The 9630-nt window shown below is 29.8% G+C and overlaps 1 protein-coding gene across 1 annotated transcript; it reads left to right on the forward strand.

Annotated features, from left to right (window-relative positions):
- The first annotated feature begins 6730 nt into the window (after positions 1 to 6730).
- On the forward strand, positions 6731 to 9195 carry LOC109802920 (Sodium/calcium exchanger family protein). The gene has a single exon (XM_020364335.3). The coding sequence runs from the start codon at positions 7242 to 7244 to the stop codon at positions 8967 to 8969; it is 1728 nt and encodes a 575-aa protein (XP_020219924.2). The 5' UTR covers positions 6731 to 7241; the 3' UTR covers positions 8970 to 9195.
- The last annotated feature ends 435 nt before the right edge of the window (positions 9196 to 9630 follow it).

Raw genomic sequence — 9630 nt, forward strand, 5'->3', positions numbered from 1 at the left:
ATATCTTTTTCCATATATAGATAGTTTCACTAACCATGTTATCATATACCTTGTCAATTTTGATTTTCTAGTATTTGTTTGATAGGATAGTCAATTTTAACTATGATTTAATGACAATGCAAGTTTTTCACTCGTTTGATATCTCTTTTTTGTATCATGCAAAACAGGACTTATAAAATAAATTAAATTTTTTTTTCCATTTTCTTGTAACAAAGTCACATTAATGGTATTCTTAGTAATTACTAAATATAACAAAATATCAACTTGGTGATTTAGTTTTGGTCAAAATTAGAGGACTTGATAAAAAAAATTGAAGTCAGAAAAAGGCTTATTCACATCAATTATTCCAATGAAGGTTTTTTTTAATAAATTAAAAATTAGTTTCATTTTTTCTACCTTGACTACTTCTTGACATTCTTCCTTCTACTTTGGGCTATTGGTTTAACTTCTTTATAGATCGACAACTTATGACACATAAAGTTAGGATCAATTGCAAGCACATCTACACTGTGCCAAGTAAAGAGATCAAAATTTCTAATAATTACTTCCATAATTATACCTTTAAGGTTTGTATCTAGATATTTTTTTTATCTTTGTACAATGGTTTGGTTTCTTCCTAATTTGAAATTCGACAAGCTTGTCAATGGGATTCAATCTATGATCTTGCATATTTGCTTGGGGATCCAAATCAGTCAAAGTAATGGCTTCAACATGAATCATTATTGAAGGAGAAATTGTTTCACTAACTACTTTGACAAGTATTACTTTGAAGCTTTCAACATAACATATTTTGGTGGCTTTCTAATTAACTTTGATTATGATTATGTCTCATTTATTGTTGGGAACTTCATCAAAAAATGAGGTGTAAGATGTTCTTGACCTCAAATAAGTATATTGTAAGATGTTGATTCTTCAACGAGCAAATATTTGATAAGGATGCTTCTCGAGTTTTGTGAATTTCCAAAGGTTGTCAATAATTCTACATATCCTTGAGTATGTACTCGCTCACCAACAAAAACCAATCAAAGTTTCTACATATTGTTGAATAATGTTGTGGGGGAATATCTAGCTTTAAAAAGGTTGGCCAATATAAAACATCAGTAAAACTTCCTTAATTAATTAATGTCTTATGTACTTCCTAGTTTGCAATTTCTACTAAGATTTTACCATAGTATCATCCTAATTCAAATTGATACCCACATAGTATCCCTTGAGTCTCTTTTATTAGATCTCCTTCCTCTAACTTGATCTTGGAATTCAACACGTTCTTTCATTTGCATGTATCCAACAACTTTTGAACATAGTTCATCTAAGCTGATAGGTTGTCTATGACACAAACTATCAATGAATGGTCCTGGTTTGAGTGCCATGAACATGGAATAAAAAGCAACTTCAGGATTAAGGTTATGAATTTTAATGGACACACTAGCAAAAGGTTCCATGAACTTTCATAGAGATTCATCATCTCCTTATCACATGTAGGCTAAAGCGATCAATGTTATGTGATGAGATCGACCAGTGGTGTACTAGGCCATGAAATGCTACACTAAGGTTTCAAAATGACCTACAAATCTTGGTGGTAATTGAGTGTACAAACACAATGTTGCTCCCTTTAACAAGGTTGGGAAAACAAGACACATAATAACATCATCATTTGTGAACAAGTTCACCTGGGTAATGTAGGCGTCAATATATTCATTAGAGTTTGATATGTCATCAAAACATTCAATATTTAGTGACTTCTATCTTAATGGAAGTGGAACTTTCATTATGACATCAATAAACAAATGTCTTTTGATAGCATGATGGCCATGAAGATGTTGAGATTGGTCATGTATAGCCTCATTTTTTGATTGATGTGTATGGATTGGGGAAAAGAATGACGTTCCTCATCATGAGCATGAGGATGGCTTGCTTCATTTTGTGGAGGTCGATGTTGAAACTAGGCTTAAATGGTATCGTTTTCAGCAAATAATGCTTAAAGATCAACTTCATGTTGACAAAGCATTGCCTTCATGGCTTCAACATTTTGTTGTCACATGGCTTCAATTTGATCAGTTAACCTTTGAAGTCCTACACTATCTTCCATATTTAATACTCCTTCCTCTACTACTTTTGTAACATTCCTAGTATGGCTTTGGGTTGAAATCATATGTGGTTGAATTTAGCCCCATGGTGGGTGCCAGAATATTCTTACCAAAATAAGCTCAGTTATTCTATAAGATCTTTTTCTTTACTTGTCTTCGTTGAACCATATTGGTTTCAACCTTCATCCAGAATGCGTTAGAGGTACATGCAAAAAAAACTTTAAAGATCAAGTTAATTTAAATTATTTGAAATTCTTAGAATATATATATATATATATATATATATATATATATATATATATATATATATATATATATATATACCTTTTATTTTATTTCCCTATAACTACCAACTGCTTTCCTAATTGAGTTAAACTACTTAGGTTCTCCACAGCCATGTATAACTAACAAGGTTAAGTTCTCTTATATTCCCCTAAACTTGTGAATTTATAGAAAACTATTGAGCTTATATAAACTACGGTGTTCATATTAACTTGATTAGTACAAAATTCATATATATAAAGTTAAATAAATAAAAATGATACTTTTTTACATCAATAAAAAATATACTTAACAAAACAAAATAAAAAAGTATGATAAAGATATCACGTGGATTTTTTTCATGCAAACTAAAATAAGAAATTAAATGAAAAAATATTTATTTTATCAGTAAAGTAATAAAATTGTATATATGTAAAAAAGTATAAATAATACCTAAATATTTTACAAGAATCACTTTATACCAATAATTATCTTATAACAAATATATCAATGATTACCAAAATTCCTACATGTAGATATTGAAAAACAAATCGTGATATATGTGAAGAAACAAAACGCAAGTTTTTGTGTTCAGCCTTTTTTTTATTTTTTTTATTTATATATATATATATAGTGTAATCAAACGCATATTTAAGCCATTGAAAATATCACTTGCATTATAACTTACCAGACTTATGCATTGATTTGAAAATATAATTAATAATATTTTCAAAAATTTTGAAATTTAATATTTAATTAATTTAGTTTTAGTATTTATCACAGAACTAATTAAATAGTATATTGAGATGATTAATTACTCACCATAAGTAAATATATATAATGACAATGATTATTGATTAATTAAGAATATTAATTTAAATTTGGATTGACGTAATATTTCTTGAAATCCTTTACAGTTATCACTTATTTTGTTAAATTTAAATTCAATATTTTAGAATTTATAATTCTAAACCTATAACAAAACCAACAAAGAAATTAAAAATGATTGGACAAAAAAAATTCAATTATAAAAAATTCTATAAAACACAATAATAATCTTACATTTTAATACTCATTATCAAAATATTTAAATATAATAAATTATTAGTCACTAATTGAAATGCATCCAAATTTTGTAATTAATTATTAATTGTTCAAAAAATTAACATAATTAATAATCGAATATAATAGAAAGATTAATTTGTATAACAAAATTTAAATTAAGACATTCCGATGTAAGAAAAAAATTGAAATAATTATTAATCATCTCTATTATCATTCACATATAATCTTTTTTAATTAAAATGAATTTCACACAAAATAACAATGATAAGCGTGAAGGTTATTGAAATAGCAGTTAAATTATTCGGTGAAATAAAATTAAAATTTAGGCACTCTATATAAGAAAAAATATCATTTAAAAATCAATTAATCACCTTTATTATCTTTCAAAAGATAAAAAAAAATGTTTAATTTTTCTTAAATAGAATGAATTTTGTACGAAATAACAATGATAAACGTGAAGATTATTGAAATAATAGGTAAATTATTCGGTGAAAAGCTTAAAAGACGTAAAGAGATAAAAACATTAAAGAAGAGTGATGACGTTAAACGGATTACTATAAACATATTTTATTTTGATTTTACTCTTTCATGTTATTAATTTTCATTCACCCCATCTACCCTACAATATAGTGTGAACTGGAGGTTCATTGTTTTTTAAATTCAAAACATAATGAACGTGCTTTGGAGTTTCAAGGGTGGGTACATTGATCAACGTGTATGTATGGTCATAGGTGGATAACATTTTTAAAATTATGCTACTTCATGTTTCATTCAACTAATTATATCTCATAGTTATATATTAAAAATAATTATATGGTGGAAAATAATTGTGCCGGGTAATACACCTTTCGGCCAAATCCTAAGCTGAATGCATCTTTCGGCCTGAGAAGAGGCCGAGAGAAACACTTCAATCGACAAAGTCTTCATCCAAATAATACACCTTTCGGCTAAATTCTAGGTCGAATGTACCCTGGGAAGAGGCTGAGAGAAACACCTCAACTGACAAAGTCTTCATCCAAACTGAATACCCCTTCAGCTTTGAATACGACCGAATACCCCTTCGGCCTTAAGCTAGATCGAGCCCTCTCGCGGCCTTGAGGATAACCGAATACCTCCTCGGTCATGAAAGCAGCCGAATACCTCTTCGGCTAAAGGCTTGGCCGAAGACCCAGTGTTTAAACCCACATGGGACAAAGGCAGGTTAGGATATCTATTACACAAGGTTTATCGCGTTTAATTAAAGGGAATCAATTAAGGTTAACCAAAAGATTACCCATCTCCCAAGATAAAAGGTCCACCATGCCCAAATACATCACTATAAATACATAGGTGAAGATACAGAAAAGAGGTATGATTTTCTAGTATAAAAGTTTTTATTGCTCTATACCGAATTCTTACTTGAGCGTTGGAGTGCCTTTACAGGTACTCTCCCCACCCTTCGAGAACAGTATCCGGTCGATAACGAAGACGGAACAATCAAAGGAATGTTTCTAAGCAGGAATAATGATGATATAATATTGTGAATTTTGAATAATCCCCGTATTGAAATTAGAATCTACAACTCTACAAGTGAACCGTAACTACTCTTTAAATATTTTACAATGATTATTACTAATGTTGTTCTCAAATTATTACAATCGCTATTTGATCTAGATAATTAGTACTGTGTATTTTAGTTATCAAAAATTCAAAATTCACGGTTACTGAAATGAAAATACGGCTTTAATTGGAAATTACCAATAATGGTATGATAATGTCCCTTTCAAAAATGATGAAATTAATGAATAATAAATAGAAAAAGTTAATTATACACTATAAAAAAATATGAGAACATTGATTATTGATTAATATCATTAATTTACATTAATGCGTTAGACTAAAAAATACAAAAACAAAAAACGATCTAAATCTAAGAATTACAGTGATTTTTAAGTCTTGACCGTAAAATATCACGAATTAAACAGAAAAAAAAAATGTCCAAGAAAACTTAACATTTCGCATCATTTGAGTTTCATATATTATAAATAAATTGATTAAATGATACGAAGGTTGGGCATGGCGCATGGAAAGAGCTGTCATGGTCTCATTGATAGAAGACAAATTCTGATAAGAAATATGGAAAGCGATATTGTGCCCTAATGATTTATAGCATGTTTAAAATTCAGTCTAAATTAACAAATTATAATTTAGATATGACTAAAATTATAAAAATAAATTAAACTATTCTCAAACTATAATTTTAAGGGGGGAAATTACTTATTTTTTTACAACATATAAGAGGGAAAGATGTGATTCACAAGAAAAATAATATAATAAATTAGAATTTATTTTTCATATATCATTTATGTAAAAAAATATATATACTTTCAGTTCAATTAAATAAAATGAATTTTAAAATAGTTAAAAAAATCAATACTGATATCACATATGTTAATTTGTAGTTCGAAAGTCATTTTAATTAAATTTAAAGATTAGTATTGTAAAATTATTTTATAAATAATATAATTTAAAAAATTCAATAGACATGTATTGTTAATATAAAAAATTATATTATTAAGTTATTAAAAATAGTTTTTAATATTACTTTTAGTGATATACTAAGAAGTGATGGAATAATATATATAAGATTTTAAGTTTGAATATTAATATTTTTACTAATAAATAAATATGATTCTTCTTAAAATTAATTTTTTTTAAAAAATACAATAATAATAATTAATTAAAAAATTAATAATAAAATTATGTTATTTTATTTTATTCTCTATAAATCACAATTATTGATCATTAATATTTTAGTCAACAATTATAAATATATTTTATACACTCCTTATTTTAGGAGAGTAAATCCAATGTATATATATATATATATATATAACTTTTGATATAATTACTACAAAACTCAATAAATAATATCATTGAATCATTGTCTAAAAAAATACTTATATTATTTCTATTTTATCAACTAAAAAATTATAATTTAATTTATTTAATATTTTTAAAAAAAATTTCCTAATATTCATAAAATTATTAAAAATAATACTGTACAAGGAAAATATATATAAAGTATTAAATTAAATAAAAAAAATTGGCATTTGAAATTTTTTAAGACTATTTGATGTGTTCTTTATTAAAAAGTAAGAGAGTGTTACAAAATATATAATTTTTTATAACTATATTATTCATACAAAATATTCATATAACTCAAAACCGGTAAAATATTTGTCGATGGTAAAAAAAGGATGCTGAAGATTCTATAGGAATCTTAAGGTTTATAATATTGAATTTAAATGGAATTCTTGTTTCATAGAAATACAAACACACCGTTTACGTTGTTGCATCTCTTTCTCTGTGCTCCGCTACTTCATCACCATGAATGGAACTACTTTTCTCGCGACACGTGTGTATTCCTTAATTTGCTTTTCTGTTTCACCATTCTCAAACTGAACTTTCCTATCCCAAAAACCAGAACGCAACACACAAGACGTGTGTGGTAGCGACTCATCATATTCGCTCCCTGTCTCTTTCATCTCATTGCTATTTCTTTTCCAATCTTTTCTACAAAATCATTTCTTCATGTTTTGCTAAATTCTCTTTTTTCTCTTTCATGATCTCTTCCGCAAACCATATACCAATTTCACAAAAAGAAAGTATATTTAAGCAGCAAAACACTGAATTTGAGGTCAGTTCCCCATTCTTGGTTAGTTCTTTTCTAATAATATCAAAAGTTTGATTTTTACCCCAACTGAGTTGGTTTTCTACTTTTCTTAACCATAAAGTTTCCATCTTTCCATGATCATGAAAGTGGGTTTTGTTTTATAATCTCTCAACATGTCCCCTACCATGGTTTCTCTCTCCAAACGCATGGGTTTCACTTTGTTCTTGAACGCCTCTTTCGTCATGATTGTGTTTTGTGTTTCTCTTGTTGTTAATTTCCACTCTTCAGAACATGTTGTTCTGAGGAGCATCAACAGTGGTGAACAAGATTGCAAGAGTTTCCACAGTTTGGAGGACTCCAAAGCCAAGTGCTTGTACTTGAAATCCAATGATCCATGTGTCTCTCAGGGCTATGTTGACTACCTTCACCTTTTCTATTGCAAATTTGGGGGCTTCCCTCTATTGGGTCACACGCTTTTGTTTCTTTGGCTTTTGGTTCTGTTCTATCTCTTGGCCAATACTGCTTCTGAGTACTTTTGTCCTTCTCTTGAGAACTTGTCCAAATTGCTGAGGCTCTCTCCAACAATTGCTGGGGTGACTCTTCTCTCTCTTGGCAATGGTGCTAGTGATGTTTTTGCCACGCTTGTCTCATTCAGTGGTAGTGGGACCCGGGGCATTGGTTTCAACACTGTGCTTGGGGGTGCTTCTTTTGTTTCATGTGTTGTGGTTGGAATAGTGAGCATTTCATTGAGGCAAAGGGGGATTCGGGTTAAGAAGTGGGCCTTGGTGAGAGATGTTTGTTTCCTTCTCTTGGTGATTCTGTGTTTGTTTACTATTTTGATCACTGGTGAGATCAATGTTCCTGGGGCAATTGGGTTCTGCCTGATGTATGTGGTGTATGTGGTTGTTGTGTATATCTCATCTACACGGGGGAATAAGGGTGTGTGTGGAGATGGTGATTCATGTCATCATGGTGGTGGCAGTGATTTAGGTGTCCCTATGCTATGTGAGATGGAGAAAGGACTTGAAGATGGTGCTCAGGATCAGGAATGTGGCATGATAACCGAGAGGAAGTGCTTCTATTTACAGTCTCCAATGTGTAGAATGATGCTTTTCGTGTTGGAGATGCCCCTTTACTTGCCAAGGCGGCTTACGATTCCTGTTGTTTGTGAAGAGAGATGGTCCAAATTGTATGCAGTTTGTTCAGCTATGCTGGCACCACTTCTCTTGTCTTCCTTGTGTGTACCATATATTGATAACAGCTTCAACTCAAGCCTTATTGTGTATGCAATTGGATTGTTGGTTGGGATCATATTAGGGGCAATTGCACTTCTCACAACCAATGTGTCAACCCCACCAAGGAAGTGTTTGTTTCCTTGGCTTGCAGGAGGGTTTGTGATGAGTGTGACATGGAGCTACATTTCAGCTCAGGAATTGGTGGGGTTGTTGGTGTCCCTTGGTTACATATGTGGAGTTAGTCCTTCAATTCTAGGACTAACAGTCCTTGCCTGGGGAAATTCACTAGGTGATTTGGTGACAAATTTGACCATGGCTTTGAATGGTGGATCAGAAGGTGCTCAAATAGCAATATCAGGTTGTTATGCTGGCCCTATCTTCAACATAGTGGTTGGATTAGGCCTATCTCTTGTGAGCTCTTCTTGGTCTGAATACCCTTTATCTGTTGTGATCCCTAGAGATCCATATCTGTGGGAGACATTGGCACTTTTAGCAATTGGATTGGTTTGGGCACTTGTTGTTCTGATTAGAAGAGATATGAAGCTTGATGCACTATTGGGAGGAGGGCTTTTGGTTATCTACTTCTTTTCTCTGTTTCTGAGGCTCATTCAAACACTTGGCTCTCTTCAATTTCAGGATATGATGGTCACATTCTTCAAAAGATGATAAGAATTGTGAATTTTTCATTAGATTCTTACAGCTATTAGCCATGACATCACTTTCTGTATAGGAACTATATTGTGCAATTATGAATGGTAGGTAGGTCTAAATTAGATAGCGATAGAATTTCCACAGCTGTTTGTATTTAGCTTTCCTTGGCTGATGCCATTTCCAATACATTAAGATCACAAAATTACATCATATATGCAGAGGAGGGTTGAAGTTACTTTCAGATTAATTCTCGTTACTTTTTTTATTTTTATTTTATTTTATTTTTTTATCTATAATTTTTTGTATAACTTAGATTTTATTAATCTAACAGTTGAATATTTAATATTTATCCAAGGATCATGCAAAATAAAATTTAGACAAATTAGACGTCTGGTACTATTTAATTTCATTGCCACTATTTATTCATATGTTTAAAAAAATTGATTTAAAAATTTCATTAACCTGATTTATTCTAATTTTAATTTAATAGTTAAATTTATAATTTTAAATTGGTTTTTCATTGCCTTTTTTTTCTCTATAATTTTATTTACATCTTTTAGTTCTTACAATTAAAAAAACCTCATTTTAATCTTTATACATGTTATTTTTATTTCATTTTAATTCGTACAGTTCATAATATTTATTTTTAATTTGTATAGTTTCTTTTTTCATTCTT

Source organism: Cajanus cajan, chromosome 4 (genome assembly GCF_000230855.2).
Source record: "Cajanus cajan strain Asha chromosome 4, NIPB_CcT2T_4, whole genome shotgun sequence".
In the NCBI taxonomy this organism is placed as follows: domain Eukaryota; kingdom Viridiplantae; phylum Streptophyta; class Magnoliopsida; order Fabales; family Fabaceae; genus Cajanus; species Cajanus cajan.

Excerpts from the sequence above, each read along its gene's own strand:
- LOC109802920 (XM_020364335.3), top strand. The coding sequence starts at position 7,242 with ATGTCCCCTACCATGGTTTCTCTCTCCAAACGCATGGGTTTCACTTTG.